Source organism: Ctenopharyngodon idella, chromosome 20 (assembly GCF_019924925.1).
Source record: "Ctenopharyngodon idella isolate HZGC_01 chromosome 20, HZGC01, whole genome shotgun sequence".
Classification (NCBI taxonomy): domain Eukaryota; kingdom Metazoa; phylum Chordata; class Actinopteri; order Cypriniformes; family Xenocyprididae; genus Ctenopharyngodon; species Ctenopharyngodon idella.
In genome coordinates, this window is record NC_067239.1 from 28,420,862 (window position 1) to 28,439,271 (window position 18,410).

General features: G+C 35.9%; 2 protein-coding genes across 3 annotated transcripts; one reads left to right on the forward strand and one right to left on the reverse strand.

The window, feature by feature from the left end:
• The first annotated feature begins 1,953 nt into the window (after positions 1 to 1,953).
• Positions 1,954 to 8,912, forward strand: gzf1 (GDNF-inducible zinc finger protein 1). Its single transcript, XM_051875302.1, has 6 exons — positions 1,954 to 2,057; positions 2,647 to 3,935; positions 6,205 to 6,299; positions 6,373 to 6,540; positions 6,861 to 7,018; positions 7,798 to 8,912. Exons 2-6 carry the CDS (start codon positions 2,665 to 2,667, stop codon positions 8,482 to 8,484), a joined length of 2,379 nt encoding a protein of 792 aa, XP_051731262.1. The 5' UTR covers positions 1,954 to 2,057; positions 2,647 to 2,664; the 3' UTR covers positions 8,485 to 8,912.
• Positions 8,913 to 9,335: 423 nt separating this feature from the next.
• On the reverse strand, positions 9,336 to 17,832 carry napbb (N-ethylmaleimide-sensitive factor attachment protein, beta b). Of its 2 annotated transcripts, XM_051875303.1 has the most exons (11): positions 17,622 to 17,832; positions 15,921 to 16,000; positions 15,529 to 15,645; positions 13,535 to 13,581; positions 13,092 to 13,169; positions 12,888 to 12,943; positions 12,703 to 12,787; positions 12,500 to 12,604; positions 12,352 to 12,420; positions 11,082 to 11,132; positions 9,336 to 10,556 (listed from the first exon to the last, which is right to left on the reverse strand). In XM_051875303.1, exons 1-11 carry the CDS (start codon positions 17,717 to 17,719, stop codon positions 10,455 to 10,457), a joined length of 888 nt encoding a protein of 295 aa, XP_051731263.1. In that variant the 5' UTR covers positions 17,720 to 17,832; the 3' UTR covers positions 9,336 to 10,454. The 2 variants fall into 2 exon arrangements, with proteins under 2 accessions (XP_051731263.1, XP_051731264.1); XM_051875304.1 differs by lacking the exon at positions 13,535 to 13,581 and having other exon boundaries at positions 17,622 to 17,806.
• Between the last annotated feature and the right edge of the window lie 578 nt (positions 17,833 to 18,410).

The window sequence follows — 18,410 nt, forward strand, 5'->3', positions numbered from 1 at the left end:
TGAAAATAATGTAATTATTACTCACCTTCATGTCGGTCTACACCCGTAAGACCTTCGTTCATCTTCGGAACACAAATTAAGATATTTCTGATGAAATCTGATGGCTCAGTGAGGCCTCTATTGCCAGCAATGTAACCGAACCTCTCAAGATCCAGAAAGGTACTCAAAACGTATTTAAAACAGTTCATGTAAGTAAAGTGGTTCAACCGTAATGTTATGAAGCGATTAGAATACTTTTTGTGCGCCAAAAAAAACCCCTAAAATAACGACTTTTCAACAATATCTAGTGATGGCCGATTTCAAAACACTGCTTCGAAGCTTTACGAATCTTTTGTTTCAAATCAGTGATTCGGATCGCGTATCAAACTGCTGAAATCACTTGACTTTGGCACTCTGAACAACTGATTCGAAACAAAAGATTTGTAAAGCTTCATGAAGCAGTGTTTTGAAATCGGCCATCACTAGATATTTTTGAAAAGTCGTTATTTTGGGGTTTTTTTGGTGCACAAAAAGTATTCTCACTTTATAATATTAAGGTAGAACCACTGTAGTCACTTAAACTGTTTTAAATATGTTTTGAGTACCTTTCTGGATCTTGAGAGGTTCAGTGACATTGCTGGCAATAGAGGCCTCACTGAGCCATCGGATTTTATCAAAAATATCTTAATTTGTGTTCCGAAGATGAACGAATATCTTACGGGTGTAGAACGACATGAGGGTGAGTAATTAATGACAGAATTTTAATTTTTGGGTGAACTAACCCTTTAAAAATAAAGGTTCTTTATTAGCATTGATGATTTCATGAAGAACATGAACATCCATGGAACATTAAAAGGTTCTTTTTTACTGGAAAAAGGTTCTTTAGATTTTCTATAGTATTCTATATATTCAAGTTCATTGCATTGTGGGATATGCATTGTGCATAGTTTACACATAAATGTTATTGCTATTCCATTTTTAAAAAAAAATTAAATAGCTACAGGCTTTAAATAACATCAGAAAATGTGTTTAAAACGTGGCTACATGTGTGATGCAATTTTGTGTGATTCAATTCTGAGCTAATTCATTTATTACAGAGATTTACTGCCAGTAGCTCTGTAATAAAACCTAAAACTAAGCTTGTTAGGCTTCATCTATATTTTTATCTCTGCCCATCTGTGAACATGAGTCTTGAAGCTGGTGTTTCAGATTAGGCCGCACAATTCCCTATAGACCTGTACTTGTACGGTCTGAGAAACATAGGGGAAAATAACTGCTGACTGGTCTTTATTCCCCCCAAAATGCATGCAGACTGTAGCAGATTGCTGACCTCCTTGTATGCATTCACAGGCAAAAATAGTAATAGGGTGGTAACAGTTTACCCATGAACTCAGTTGCCCTTTAGTATTTTAAGAGCAATATCTTGTTTTGCAAAGGTCACAAGCCACAGGCACAGAGTGGGTGGGTGGTTGTGTTTACAGCATGAGCAATATTTTCCACCACAGACATGTCTTTAGAACTCTGACCCAAAAAAAAAAAACAAAAAAAAAAAACTGAAGGGCAAGTTATGAAGGAAAACCTAATCTGAAATTATAAATAGTTTGACATTATAAAATTATAAGACAAATTTTCATTTGATGTATATGTATATATAAATTTATGCATGAAGTATAAGAAGGTCCTCAGTAATAAATAAAATAATCAAGATCAGATGAATCTTATCTATCCATACAAAACACAAATACAGTTTACAACAAAAACACAAACAAATAAAAGTTAATAAAAAAGCTTTAAATCCATTAAAAATTAAAATCTTATGTATTTGTAGTGTTTAACGTGTACTTAGATAAAGTATGGTATTATTATTAGTAGTAGTAGTAGTAGTAGTATATGGGAAGGATTTAACAGACAGAATGTAATAAAAAAAAAAAAACGAATTAAGATATTCTATAAAAGAAAACTCAATTTCCCATGATGCCCTCTGCTCTAGTGTGCGCTGAGTGCGCGTTCTACCGGAAATACTCTTATTGTGCCTGTGGATTTGATTTGTACAGGGCTGTCGTTTTACTGGCCTTACGGTAAGAAATCTCCAGTCTGCAATGCAAACCCTCCTTTCACGGCATGTCACAGATGGATATTAAACATCTGATCTATTCACCTGTATTTCTCTCTTAAGTTACATTAGCACAGTTTCTAATATCTGAAGACAAAGCTAATGATGCTAACTGCTTTAGCGTCCCATTTTATTTTCTCTTGACGGTTTTTGCTCCAAAGCAGATAAATGAACACATATAAATAATTATGTAAATAAAATACATTTAAATGAGACTGCGAGAGATATTGGTTTATATATATTTTGGGCCGTTACCATGATCTACAAAGCTATATTTTAGCATGTACTATAACTGGCTTAACATTAATGTAGCACAAAAAGTATTTAGTACAGAAATACAGTGGTCATATTCATTTTATTCATTAAAAAACAACTCAAAGTGATTTAGGGTGGTTTAAAAGGTGTTTAAAAGTCTTCGTTGTTGTTTATTATAATATTAACTGCCTGTTTAAAAAAAAAAAAAAAAACTATGAATTTGTCACAGTAAATGCATATATATATATAAAATGATAAATGTGTCTGTAAAATGACTTACCTTATTTATGTCGTGGCAGCTGCAGAAACCAGTGAAGATGAGTGATGGATTTGTTCAACTGCAATCCAGCTGTCACCACAAGAATCTGCTCAATGCCATGTGGAAGCTGAGGACCATGGGAAACCTGTGCGACATCACGGTGCAGGTGGATTTTCAAGGAGAGCTGGAAGAGTTTGAAGCCCATCAGGTGGTCCTTGCCGCATCCAGTGGTTACTTCAAATCCCATCTGTTAGCTAGTGACCAAGTGAAAAAGATTTTCCTGTGTGAAATTTCACCAAATGCATTTGCAAAATTCTTGGAATATGTGTATTCTGGGAAAATGGAGGTGGAGAAAAGTTACATCAGTACCGTATTACAAATGGCTAATCTCCTGAAGTGCCAAGACTTGGTGGATGCATGTGAGGCAGAAATTCCCAGCACCGTTTCAGCTGAGTCTCTACAGAAAGATGATGTGGATTCAAATACTTCAAGTACACAAGTCAAGACAAAACAAGAATGTGTGAAAAGAGCAATAAAGAGAAAAAAGACAGTGAAAGTGCCCGAAAATGTGAAGGAGACGGAACCGGACGTGCACGGCAGGAGAAGCAGTAGGTTAGCTGGTCGTAGAGTCTCTGTGGACTTCCCTCTGAAAAAGTCAAAGATACAAACAGAAACGTTTGACAAATCCGACACGGCAGCAGAAGAAGAACAGACTTCACATGATCCAGAGGCAGAACCATCACAGGATACTTTGTGTGAAAAAGACACTTGTGATGACACTGGGTCCGAGTCACCTCACGATGAGGGGCCTGAGGAAGACCCTCAGGAATCAGACTACCTGCCTAATGAGGAAATGGACGAAGGTGATGAGGCAGATGAAGCAGAGAAGGAAATCAAGAAAGGAACTGCAAAGTACAGGTGTGAAAAATGCAGCCGCTCTTTCTATTACGAGAAGAGCTACCTGAAACACTTGAAGGTCAGCCACGGGGTTCAAATGGACACCACGTTCCGCTGCGACATCTGCCAGCAGACGTTTGCCAACCGCTGCAATCTGAAAATCCACCAGAGGCACGTGCACAACGACGAGAGGCTCTTCCCCTGCGATATCTGCAACAAAACCTTCAAGCGCAAGAAGGACGTGACCCGCCACAGACGGCAGGTGCACGAGGGCGGCACGGACAGGCACTACTGCCACATCTGCGGCAAATCTCTGAGCTCCAAAACGGCCCTGACTCTGCATGAGAGGACGCATTCGGGGGACAAACCCTTCAAATGCGATGAGTGTGGATCTAGATTCTCCCAAAGTTCAGCCCTCAAGACACATCAAAGGTAGTGGCAACATCTGGGATACATTAGTTTAGCTATTACATGTGATTTGAACAAACCCCAAATCTCCTACCCTTAATATTAGGGTGTTAAATACATGAATGCTACGTCAAATTGGCTTTTGTCAGTAAGCAACCACTCATTATTAGCCACACATATTAGCAACCTGTCCCGAAAACCTTAGCAGCTGTATAGCAACACCCTGGCAACAAGCCACAACACACTACCATCATGACAGCAAAATTTGCACAGGCATCGCTTACATTTTCCTCAGAAAAAGTAGAAGTCATTAATTGCTCACCCTCAAATGAAGATATTTTTGATGAAATCAGAGATTTCTGTCCCTCCATTGACAGATTACGCAACTACCACGTTCTAGGTCCAGAAAGGTAGTAAAGACATCATTAAAGTAATCCATGCAATTGTTATGAAACAACGCAAGTGCTTTGTTAAAAAAAACAACAAAACAAAACATAATTTACCACTTTATTTACAAAATATTAATCTCCAACGCACGTTCACGTAACAACGTCCTCTCTCATGTCAACACAACATGTACAGTTGCAAGAAAAAGTATGTGAATCACTTGCAGAATTTGTGAAAATGTGAAAAATTTTAACAAAATAAGAGAGATCATACAAAATGCATGTTATTTTTCATTTAGTACTGTCCCGAGTAAGATATTTTACATAAAAGATGTTTACATATAATCCATAAGACAAAAAAATAGCTGAATTTATTAAAATTACCCCATTCAAAAGTTTGTGAACCATTGATTCTTAATACTGTGTGTGGTTACCTGGATGATCTACGACTGTTTTTTTGTTTTTTTTATGGTTGTTCATGAGTCCCTTGTTTGTTCTGAGCAGTTAAACTGAGCTCTGTTCTTCAGAAAAATCCTCCAGCTCCTGCAGATTCTTCAGTTTTCAAGGATTTTTTGCATATTTGAACCCTTTCCAGCAGTGACTGAATGATTTTAAGATCCTTCTTTTCACACTGATGACAATTGAGGGACTCAAACACAACTAAAAAAAGGTTCAAACATTCACTGATGCTTCAGAAGGAAACACGATGCATTAAGAGCATTTGAAGATCAAGGTAAATTGTACTTAATTTGTCTTATGGGAAACATGTATCTTCTGTTGCTTCCGAAGGGCAGGACTAAATGAAAAAAATTGATATTTAAACGAAATAAGAAAAATTTGTACATCTTCATCCTGTTCAAAAGTTTTCACCCCCCGACTCTTAATGCGTCGTGTTTCCTTCTGGAGCATCAGTGAATGTTTGAACCTTTTTTTAATAGTTGTGTTTGAGTCCCTCACTTGTCCTCCATGTGAAAAGACGGATCTCAAAATCATTCAGTCACTGTTGTAAAGGGTTAAAATATGCAAAAAATCCTTGAAAACTGAAGAATCTGCAGGACCTGGAGGATTTTTCTGAAGAACAGAGCTCAGTTTAACTGTTCAGGACAAACAAGGGACTCCATCACCATCACCAACCATCACACAACAAAAAAACAGTCATAGATCATCCAGACCATAGTCATAGATTAACCACACACAGTATTAAGAATCAGTGGTTCACAAACTTTTGAATCGGGTCATTTCAATAAATTCAGCTATTTTTTTTGTCTTGTTGATTATATGTAAACATCTTTTATGTAAAATATCTTACTCAGGACAGTACTAATTAAATAATAACAGGCATTTTGTATGATTTCTCTTATTTTGTTAAAATTATTCACATTTTCACAGATTCTGCAAGTGGTTCACATACTTTTTCTTGCAACTGTATGCATCATGGTGTTCTCATAAACACATTGGAAATTAATATATTTACAATATTTATTTACAATATTTTGTAAATAAATTGGTAAATTATGTTTTCTTTTGAGCAAACAAAGCACTCACGTCACTTCATAAAATTGAGGTTAAACCACTGGAGTCACATGGATTACTTTAATGATGTCTTTACTACCTTTTCTGGGGCTTAAATGGTAGTTGCGCAGCTGTCAGTGGAGGGACAGAAAACTCTCAGATTTCATTAAAAAGATTTTCATTTTTGTTCAGAAGATTAGCGGATGTCTTACGGGTTTGGAACGACATGAGGGTGAGTAATTAATGACAAATTTTCATTTTTGGGTGAACTAACCCTTTAAACATGGTGGTTTAAATTGCAAATACTGAAATAGTCACATATATGTTATGCATCCTTAATGAACATCTTGGGTTTCGCATAAATTATGCATTCTATCTTATATTTATTTTTCCAGGATCCACACCGGAGAAAAACCTTTCGCCTGTGACCTCTGTGATGCCAGATTTACCCAGAACCACATGCTGTCTTACCACAGAAGATGCCACACAGGTTAGTGAACTGATTCTTGTTACTGAAAGAGAAATAATATGATGGCAAAAGATAATGACTTCCTCTTCTCTAGGTGAAAAGCCGTTCATGTGTGAGAACTGTGGGAAGAGCTTTGCATCCAAAGAATACCTGAAACATCACAATAGAATCCATTCTGGATTCAGACCCTATAAATGTGAAACCTGCGGAAGAACGTTTGCTCAGAGGAACTCCCTCCACCAGCATATGAAAATACACACAGGTATCCTTCACAAGTAATTGAATATTGCTGTTCATTTCACTCAAGTAGTGCAAAAATGGTCACTAATGTGACATACTAAAGCATATTGATAATATAAAATAGTGGGAAAAGCAGTTTGATGAAAGACACCAATGTGCAATAAATAATTGCATTAATTGTAATTACAATAAACTGCGAATATAGTTCATTAGCATAACCATAGGCTGGTGATGATCAAGCAATGCACTGCTGATGTACGGTCACAGGTTTGTGTATATTTTACAATAGGGACGATCATTAAAAAAACCAAACTATCTGTTTTGACACTGCTTTCTTCACAGGTGAAAGGCCGTATCATTGTAAGGACTGTGACAAGCAGTTCACTCAACTCAACGCCCTGCAGAGACATCAGAGAATCCACACAGGAGAGAAGCCGTACATGTGCAGCATGTGTGGAAGAACGTTCACAGACAAATCCACCGTACGCCGACACACTATGGTAAAGAACCTGCTACTTCACACAGCTTGGTTTTATAAGTGGGTTTATAGTGCCTATAAAAAATCTATTCACACCCAAGGGCTTTCAGTTCATTGCATTACAACATTAAATCACGATTTATTTAACTATAAATGGTGCAAAAAGTCCAGAAGGACTGTAAGTATTTTTATAGGTTCCAGTATGCCAACTAAACCTGTTACTGATGTTTCCTAACTTTTTAAAGAAATAAAACTTACATTTAAAATCTGAAAAAGTATTTTTAAAGGGTTAGGTCACTCAAAAATTAAAATGTTCCCATAATTTACTCATCTTAAAGCCATCCTACGTGTATATGACTTTCTTATTTCAGTCAAACAGAATCGGAATATCCTGGCTCTTCCAAGCTTTATAATAGGAGTAAATAGTGACCGATAATTTGAAGCCTAACAAATGCATCCATCCATCATAAAAGTAATCCATACGGCACAAGGGGGTTAATAAAGACCTACTGAAGTGAAGTGATGCGTTTTTATAAGAAAAATATCCATATTATAACTTTTAAACAAGAATCAGTGGCTTCATATTGGTTACTATTCACTCCCATTATAAAGCTTGGAAGAGCCAGGATATTTTAACATTACTCTGATTGTGTTTGACTGAAAGAAGACAGTCATATACACCTTGGATGGCTTGAGAGTGAGTAAATTATGGGAAAATTTTCCATTTTTGGGTGAACTATCCCTTTAAGACAGTAGGGATTTAGAGGTGTGCATTGAATTGGGACTTTTTCCATATTTCAGACTCATGACAAACAAACTCCATGGAAGAACTTCCTGGTTGTTTTGGAGGGAAATGTTGAAGACAGAGTCAAGAAACCTAAAGGCTCTTCTCAGAAAAAGGACAAGGCAGTGGCTGCTGTTCCTGACGCACAGGCTCATCAGAGCGATACAGGGAAGCCCCAAGAAGTGGTGGCCGTGTCCGGAGAGCCCGTGACCATTTCTGGAGACTGGGCCGGACCTGGAACCATCGCGCTGGTCAGCCACACCGCTCTGGGCGGCCTCACGGTCATCCAGACCGAAGTGCCCGCGGGCACACAACTGCAGCCGCTAGTCACTACGGATGGCACCAGCGTGATATCTCTAGATGCTTCTGCGGTTGGGATGCCCGTGACCGTACCCTTCTCCATCCCTATTTCGGTCGCACATTCCATCAGCGTTTCGCCATCGATATCCGGTTCTGTGCCCATCACAGTCACCGGTCACGTTTCAGATGCCATATTGGCTCCAGCAACGACTGCTGCAGCATCAGGAGCCGATGAAACTGAGAACGTTCTGGCTTCGGCTGCAGTTGAAGAGTGTGTAGCGGTCCAGTCTGTTATGGTAGGGGAGACGGACTGTGCAGACACCCAACAGGAAGTCGACAAAATCATACAGACTGCAGAAGCTTCAAACGGCATAGAAATCTCAGTAGGAGAGGGTGCTGAGTAGACAAACTTCAGTTGCAAAAACTCGTCAGAATCAATCAGTTGTAAATACTTTATGAAGGATATCAAAATGTTCATTTACTATCTTGATTTGGTGCCGTGATTGGAGAAAATCATCTATATTGTGTGTAACTTGTACAGTTCTTAAATCACAATGTTAAATTCTTCTCTGGTTTGTTTCTGACATTATATACGATTTCCCCTTTCATTTCTAGGGAACGTCTTGTCATTAAATTGTTTTTTTGTGTTTCTTGTAAAACCAAATATTGGCTTTATAATGCTTTTCATTGATATTTATTATTCTCAACACTACAAGTACACTTTTCAAATGATGCAATGCTTCATTTTTAGTAAACTACAATCATGTGTATAATGATTTGCAACCATGACAACACTCCTTAAACTCATTCAATAAAGTGTCTATTGAATTCAGCTTCCTTTTTGTCTTTTAGATCAGAGATGCCCCAACCAGGGCCTGCAGGCAAAAGTTGGCCCATGATGACCTGATCCTGATCACAGGAATAAATTAAATGTTAAAATATATTCACACGGAAAACCGTTCTTTGACATTTTCGTAATATTTCACAATATTGCTGTTTTTACTGTATTTTTGATCAAATAAATACAGTCTTGATGAGCAGAAGAGCTGTCATTCAAAAACATTAATAAATCTTACCCCAAACTTTTGAATGGTAGAGTATAAATAAATTTAAAGTGAATAATTATATATATTTTCTTTCCTTAACTAGCCATGTGATTTGATCATCAGTGTCCACAGCACAAGCAGCATAGGAGTTACTTGCCACAATGTAGCACTGAGTATTTAGGCGGAAACCGATAGAACTGAATCATATAGCCATTTCAGTACTGGTTTTTATTTCTGCACATTCTCACAGACATTCAGCAAAGACATCAGTTGCTCTGTGGGAAAGTACATTGTTTGGTACGTCTTCATGGCTTCTTAAAAACTCTAGAATATGGTAAAATACAGACGTCACGACACGTGAAACACAGAATGACATGCGCTGCTAAAGACCACAGGAGTGGAGAGTAACATGAGCTTTGTATTCACAACACGACACACACATAGAGCATGTTAATAAAGGTTATACAAGGATTTTATAAACGCATCAATTTCTGTGCTGATGGAGATGGTGATTTAACTTAGACGGTGTAAAAAATATATTACTAGAGTAATAATATATTAATAATATTTCTGGCTAATTATAATATTATTAGACTAATTATAATATTTCAGATAATAATTAAATTAAATAAATAAATATACATTTAAGAAAACAATCCAAAAGTAAAATTTCAAAGAGTGGATAAAAATAGAAATTTCCATCAGGTATGACACGATAAAGACATTTTTGTAAGAATTTAAATTCCAATTCAAAATGGTGGATTATGGGAAACTGAAATTCTCAGTGCTGCATGAATGTCTGGTGTTACTTGAACACCGATTAAAATTAAACATGGGCTGCATTTTGAGGCCTGCATGCCAACTAGTGTAAGCAGACTACAAAAACTGCACAAATAAAACAACATAAAGGTCCATGTCTAAATAATACTAATCAAAATACACAATCCTGCTGCACTGACTCAATAATTAATAATCTGTACAATTCATGCAGCTCTAGCACATTGCAATTCAGTGACTGTTGCAAAAGAACCCGAGGACTATCTCAAATTCCCATTGTATCCTCAAATCTCCGTGTTTCCAGAAATACCCTCGTAACGCACCAGGGAAACCAGAGCAGATCTTTGAACTGCAGTGCCAAATTTTGATATGTGCTATATTATATAACTGGATATCAATGTTAACAGTACAGGCTTATAAGTATATTCTCTAGAAATGCTGCTGCAATACATTTTGACATACTGTTTTGGGAAACCTGGACTAGGCCATTGCACAAAACTGATGTGAAATGGAAGTGGGGGAAGATGGTGCCATGCAGTGGGTGGTCCAGATCATTTTAGGTCGCCCTCGTCGCCCTGAATGGTCTTCTTGATCCGCAGAAGCATGGTGGTGTGCCACTGGTCCAAGCGTGAGATGGAGTCAAACTCCTTCACCTAAAAGATGGAAAGGAAAAACTCTTATCATATGGAGGAACTGTGGAAAAATGAACTATTAGCATTAACTATAACTTAAACATTTCTATTCATTGAAATAAAGTATTAGTAAAATATAAATATTAGTTGAAAAAATTTGAAATGTTGCCTAAAATTATTAACTCGAAAGGAGTAAAAACTAAAACTAATATAATAAATTGGTCCTTTAAAAAAAAAAAAAAAAAACTAATGACAAAAATCACATAACAAAAATACTAAAGATTAAACAAAAATGAACATGAAAACTAAGAATATAAAAATAAAAGGTAATTAAAAATTGACACTGACACAATATGAAATTTCTGTGCCATTAGTGTCACCAAGAGGAATTGCAAAAATGAGGACCAAGTAGACAGTCCCGTCCCAGACTCGTGCCATTGGTTAAAGAAAAAAAAAAAAAATCGATTACATTTATTTTTTAAGAATAAAATGGAAAGATGATATCATGGATTTTCTTTTAAAAGATGCTGACAGTAAAAGTCTTACCGCTTCTGTGAAAGCCTCTGCGTTTTGCTCCTCATGGGCCTCTAAAAGTTTCTGTAAGGACAAAAACTCTTATAATTACACAACAATAAAAATTAATATTTGAAAGTGGTGCAAAACATGATGTTTACAGCTCATTGACCACTTCAGTGATGGGAAACGTTCTTTGCTCGCTTTCTCTATATAATTTAAGAGTTTCCTTTTTGAATGCTGCTAAGATAACCAATGTCAAATCTTGATTTTCTAATACAATAAATGCTTCTCAGGTTGCACTGCCTGTGTAGAATATGCCGTTTTCCCACATACAAAACGTTTGTAATGTATTCTGTTAATAGACATCATTATTACAATATCAAGGGCAATAATCCACAATAATAATAGTGCAGCCTTAACCTGTAATGAGTTCCTGTTTTTTAATTTCACAATTTTTATACAGTAGAGGCCAAAAGTGATGTCCAGAGGGGATATTTGTTTTTAATGACCCTACAATTTCGATTAAACCATCAAAATATGAGGGAAATATTTATTTATCTGACATAATTATTTGGCAAAATAATTTCTGGCTTGTTCAGACGGTGCAAAGTCAATTTTGGTTGTAACATTACATAACAAATCCAAGTCTGAGGACGTGAACCGCTCCGAGTAGAACGTCACAGGTTTCCATCTTTTAATTACGATAGCTATGGCGTGAACGCAGCACAAGCTCATTGCTATGTTTCAGGAGGAACTGTAAAAGGTGGCTGCTGTTTGTTTGCGGTGCTCAGTGACTCTGCATAGCCTTACTGAACGCGCTGATGACATGTGATGTCTGTGCAAGCAGGTGCTCGGAGGTATGGAAATATTTTGACAGGCAGGTAGGATATCGTATCATTGCATTCAACATTTTTGGTCCTGAGACTTCAACAGAAGATACATGCAAATGGTTTAATATTTAGACCACTTCTATTATTGATTGGTATCAGGATGTTAAGAGAACAAGAATAACAAAAAAAGTGTTTATGAAAAACCCTACTTTTCATAAAATTATTAAAAAACAAGACATTTAATAAGATAATTACAAAAATTGCCTTTACAAAGGTAAGAAATGTCCCAGGATATCACTTCCAATGCAAATACTGCAATTTAATGGAAAAGTTCATTTCTGATCCATCCTGTCAGATATGGAGTCCTTCATTACAACCAGACTTCATTTTTTTCTGCTTTACTCACTAGTCTAATCAACCCTGATTAAAAATGTGTTTTTATATACATCACAAACTCTATAATCACAAACCTTCATAAGTTTGCATTCTCTTGAATCCGAGAAGGCTGGAAACATCTCTTCATACTTTTCAATAGCGATCTACAACAGAAAAGAAATCATACATATCATCTGTATCAGTTCTCCGTATCAATCAGCGCATCCTCGATTGAGAACTGACCTTTGCGTTTAGCTCATCCACGATGAAGTGACACAAAGAAGCTTTGAAGAAGTACTCTTTGGCGCTGTATTTCAGAAGGGGATTGTCCATGGTGTTGGTTCCAACCTGTTCACACACACAGACAGGAATTCCTGAGTGATTTAGCAACTGCTGGTGAGTGAGTAATGCTGGAAGAATCTGCAGGAGATCAACAGATGGCATACCTGCTCGTAAATCTCTATTGCTTTCGGGTACTGTTCTAACTGAGCGCTGTATGAAGCCACCTTCAGCAGACACTTGTTTGCAGAGCTGTAAATTAAGCAAATGGACCATATCAAAGCTTAAACTAACATTCAAAATGCCTTAATTAAATCATAAAACCTGGTGAAAACACAAGTCCTTGGCTTACCTGTTTGATTCCTCTCCTTTGTAATAGTCAGCCGCTTGTTCATAATGTGCAATCGCCTTTGATCAACCAGAAACAGAATCAATTTTGTAGTTTTAAGAATTCAGTGTCCTACAGAAGAAATCTGTCCTACACCATTCTACATTCTCAGTATATGCCATATAAATAAGATGCACCTTCAGGTTACACCAAACGACATTTTTGTACCTTCTCAATGTCCACCAGCTCTGACTCGTACACCTCAGCGATTGTGATATGATGCTTGGCTGCGATGGTGAATCTTCCCTGAGGACAGAACAAAAAAGACATTATAAAATGAATATCAACTGAATATTTCATTCAGTATCCATCAAGCTCTTCTAATATATCTGCACATCTACATGCTTTGTGGATTATACAGATTATAAGCCTCATCTAGTGACTTCATGATATTTCTCCTAGATTTTGGAAGGAAGAGGAATGCTTTACTGTCTCATTATTCTGTTCAAATGCTCTGTGGGAGTTTCTCCTGTAATAGTTGGTGGATTGCTGGACAGTTAAAAAGTGAATTGCAGCTTAAAATGCTCCCAGATGAAACAAAGAACAGAAATGGAACAGCCTGACTGAACATTATATGAACTATGAATTTGTCTGCTATAAAAACATCTTACCATGTCTGTGTAAATATCAATGGCTGCGTTTAAGCACTTGATAGCCTCTAATCGCAAGCATTAAAGAGAAGGAGGAAGAGTTAGACAGTCAGACTTATGATCAATGATATGGAAATAAAACAATTTATTGACTTCTAAGGGCATTTTTTTGTCTATTCAGTGATTTACTCTTTAATCTGATTATATATATATATATATATATAAAATGTATAGGATAAATAGCCAAGTGTAATTAACTTGATTAACATTTTAACCAAATGACAACCCATACTAACATATAAAAATTCTCTTATTAGATACATGGCTACACTGCTGAATTATTGTGTCTAAAGAACAATTAACATTTCTAATAAACTGTTTATGCAAAATCCACTAATGTTTCATTTACTCACCCTCAAGTTCCAAACCTGTATTACTTTCTTTCTTTTGCTGAACACAAAAGAAGATGTTTTGAAGAATGTGGGTAACCAAATAGTTTCTGGTCCCCATTGACTTCCATAGTACTCTTCAAAATATCTTCCTTTATGTTCAGCACAAGAATGAACTTCATGCAGGTTTAGCACAACTTGAGGTTGAGGAAATAATGACAGAATTTTCATTTTTGGGTGAACTATCCCTTTAAGTCAGAGTCAGAGGACAGTGTTCATTGTCTGAGTTTCATTGTTCTGATGTTCTTCAAACTTCATTTCCAGTGTTGTTATTGTTAACTAAAACTATTAAAAATAGTTTCATTAACTGAAATAAATATTAGATGAAAAAAATTAACAAACTGAATTAAATAGAAATATTAAAAATAAATAATAAAAATGACAAAAGCACATAACAAAATTACTAAAACCAAAATGAAAATGAAAACTGGAAAACTAATTCAAAGTATTAATACATACTACAATATATAATACAGCATATAATACTTAAAAACAACACTGTTCAGTTCAAACAGAAACAACTGTTATAAAATGAGATTCATTTAGTTAAAGGTACACTATGTAACTTTTGGCCCTCTAGTGGTTAAAAAACAAAACTGCATGCATTTTGCAGAAGAACATTGTTTTGGTTTTGCTTCAACTCTGCTGAATATGGTTATCATACTGCTCATAAAACATTCACTGCTAGGCTTAAGAGATATAACCAAATTATACGGAAAGGATCTCAAGCCGACTAGCTGAAGAAGTTACTGTAACTTAACCCATTAATAGACACGGTACTTCCTTAAAAATAATTTCCAGCACAGCTCTGCAACAACCATAATAAAATGAGCCTTCACAATAGATAATGCTGTACAATGAACTGTTAGAGAGCTACATAGTGCAATTTATCTGTTCAATTAAATACCTAACTCAATTCCTTACAACATTTAAAATCTCTCAGTTCTCGACATCTCAGAAAAGCCAAGCCAATGTTGATTCTTGTTTTATTACAAGCTCTGTTGCGTTTTTTTTTTTTTTTTTTTGCCAACACACTCTCCTCTTTTTTCCCCCCAGAGGTTTAGGTGCTCCATGTCAACCTTTCTCAGTCGTTGTGACAAGTAACCTACACCACTCCCACATCATACATGCGTCAAAGTAGCCAGAGCAACTTCTCTCTATTTACGGATAGGACAAGACACGCACTGGTGAATGACGCATGTACGCAATTTCACCCTAGGTCTAAAATATAAACAATTGTAATAGGCTAACACAGTAAATCCGGGTAAGACAAAAACAGGTTTTGGAAGAAGGATTGATGATGTATTGACTCATTATTTAAATGTTGTCCATTTTGAACAAAAAAGTTACATAGTGTACCTTTAAAGAATCCAGTAAGCAATAAAGTGATAGGATGAACTGATTCTTAGAGATTTGGTTTAAGAACAAATTTAGGATAATGTGATGCATCTCAAAAGTCAGGCCTCATACAGTATATTCATCTTGAGATGCCTCAACATCTGCTAATTCAGAATAAATGAGCTCTGTGATTGTCATGGAACTGGGAGTTATCATCTGTGTCCTCACCATGTGGATCTGCCTTCTTGAAGGCGTTTCCCGCATCGACGTAGCTAGTGGCCGAATCGTGCTTATTCTGAAGCTGCATGTGAAGTCTGGCCGCCTGACAGAAAGCATTGCCTGCAGCTGGATACAAACACACAAACCTCATCAGTGCAATATGAATATATAATAAACATCAATACATCCTGTAAATTACAAACAAAGCCATTTTAATATTCAAGATAACACTATAATAACTTGCATTAATGAGATAATCATTCAGAAATGACAAGTGGTCAGTGGCCATTCAAACCATTTGAATGCGTGTTACATAACAATGACCTTTAAAGCATTATATAATACAATAATGATTGTTAAAAATGAAGTATGTAATTCCTGCACCACTATAAAGCACATACCATTCCAGTTTTTGGCCATTTTGAACATGTTGGCCGCTCTGGCGTACATCTCACAAGCCTCTTCCACTTTGTGATTTCCCCTGAAAGATGTGAGAAAATTCAGTTGTCTTTTTGTCCATTTTAATATCTTAAAATTATAATGTTTGCCTAATAAATCTATAAGCCAGATGTTAGATGCCTTATAAATATTAGTCAGAATTTACAAGCAAAATTTGATTGTATATATACGTATATTATTGGGTTAAGTCAGAAAAGTATTGCTGGTAATAAACAGAAAGTCCTAGATAACTTGTGTCCTGGTGGAAATATTCAATTGGGTCAGTTTTTGAAGTGCCTCATATCATATTAATCAAACCAATTCAAATTAAATCCATCTCCAACATACTAGGTCAAGGCTTGTTTACTATAAATAACACTGAATGTGCGCTTATATGTTTTGGATGTCAGTAAAACATCTCACTTTTATGTTGCTGTCAACACTGAGCTCTCTTAAAACTACTTTAATCAGCCGCTCTTTTAATAAATGTTTACTTTTAAAATAAGTTACAAATCTAACTTGATTTATTTAAAAAAATAAGTACACTTAAAGGGTTAGTTCACCCCAAAAATGAAAATAATGTCACTAATTTGATTCGCAAAGCTTCGAAGCAGTGTTTTGAAATCGGCCCATCACTAGATATTGTTGAAAAGTCGTTATTTTCTTTTTTTGGCGCACAAAAATATTCTCGTCGCTTTATAATATTAAGGTAGAAATACTGAACTCGCATGAACTGATTTAAATATGTTTTTAGTACCTTTATGGATCTTGAGAGAGGAAATGTCATTGCTGTGAATGCAGACCTCACTGAGCCACCGGATTTAATCAAAAATATCTTAATTTGTGTTCCGAAGATGAATGAAGGCCTTAAGGGTGTGGAACGACATGAGGGTGAGTAATTAATTACATTATTTTCATTTTTGGGTGAACTAACCCTTTAATAAATATTTAATACATCTATGGAAATTGAACTAGCAACACATATCTTGTTTTACAATAACTTTAACTGTAAGCCATTATTAAATTAAATATTACATAATGTATAATTCATATATATATATATATATATATATATATATATATATATATATATATATATATAAAATGTCATGCCACTTTTATTATTTTTTCTTCATTTACTGTATACTTTTATTCAGTATGTAAAAGTGTCATGACGTTCCTACTCGATTGCATTAACTAATAATATTTTGGGCACTGTGGTAGTACCATGATACTGCGTTTCTTAGTATTTTTATAGTGACATAAAAACAAGCAAATTAATGTAAATACTGCAGCCACTGCGCCACTAATGCGCCAAACACAAAACACTTCACTTACAGGTCCAGTCATGCAATCACATCAAATATATTGTTACTGTTTGATTTATTATTAAGTCATTATGATCATTGCAAAGAAATTCAACTACCCTTTATAATTAACAAGCCTTTTTCTACCGATTGATGCGCAAAGCGGCCTGTAACAGCTTGGGTCCGTTGTACAATGAAATTCATATATATTTTTAGTTTTACTGCAATAAAACTCAGCGTTAACTAGTAAACCTAAAGCCAAAGCTTGGAAACATAATCATATTGACGATATACTTATTTTAACGGACTAGCGGAATGGTAGGATAAATAGGGAAGGAAGCATCTGTTTAATCTTACCCAAACATTCCTCCTAAAAAAGAGCCGGAAGACTTCACTTTCTTATCGGCGTCAGCCATAAGCTGAATTGCCTCCTTTTCTTTCCCGGAATTGTCCATTACTTCTGTTGTTAAATTAACAGATAAACACTAAAACCTATTTTTGCTTATCTGCTAGCTTCACTCGCGCTCTGTCACTATGGCAGCAGGGATTACTGTCATTGCGTTTATTAAGCGTGGGCGTACTGGACGCTCCATCGAGGAATTATGGGGTTTTGAGTTCTGAGACCGCAATGAAAAGAACTTCCTTTAAAGAGAATCGAACACAAATAAACTACAACTCCCATACACAAACATAAATGCGCGTTACGTAATACAGCAACTATCTTATATCGAAATCACTGTACCCTCACTTTTATAAACGTTGAGTTATAATAACAATTTTAACTAAACAATATTTGAATTAATTGTTTTCACTTTAATTAGATTTGTGGTTTAGTGTAGTTAGTGTACGTGAGGAATGGATAAGCATTGTAGGCTGAATTTTGGTATAGCTTGTAGCCTTATGGGTACGCACAGCTCAAATACAATTCGCATATATAGAGAACATTCTTTATTGAGGATTAATCAGCAACAAGCTTCTGCACTGCCGCTGCAGAATATTATGACAAAAAATAATACTGAGCACTAGATGGCATTGTAGATCACCAGACTAGTTCACTACAGGGAGTCAAGGGCTGAAATATTGAAAATAGCTCAGTGTTAGTTTGCATGGGTCATTGGCCACACAAATGTAAAAATACAAGCTTTT

Bases quoted from the DNA above. Each gene is read 5' to 3' on its own strand.
- napbb (XM_051875303.1), bottom strand. From the start codon at position 17,719: ATGGACAATTCCGGGAAAGAAAAGGAGGCAATTCAGCTTATGGCTGAC. The intron at 13,582-15,528 runs GTGAGGACACAG...GCTTGCGATTAG, and splicing joins CAAGAAGGCAGATCCACATG to AGGCTATCAAGTGCTTAAAC. The intron at 10,557-11,081 runs GTAAGACTTTTA...TCCATCTTTTAG, and splicing joins CAGAGGCTTTCACAGAAGCG to GTGAAGGAGTTTGACTCCAT.
- gzf1 (XM_051875302.1), top strand. From the start codon at position 2,665: ATGAGTGATGGATTTGTTCAACTGCAATCCAGCTGTCACCACAAGAAT. The intron at 3,936-6,204 runs GTAGTGGCAACA...TTATTTTTCCAG, and splicing joins GCCCTCAAGACACATCAAAG to GATCCACACCGGAGAAAAAC. The intron at 6,300-6,372 runs GTTAGTGAACTG...CCTCTTCTCTAG, and splicing joins CCACAGAAGATGCCACACAG to GTGAAAAGCCGTTCATGTGT.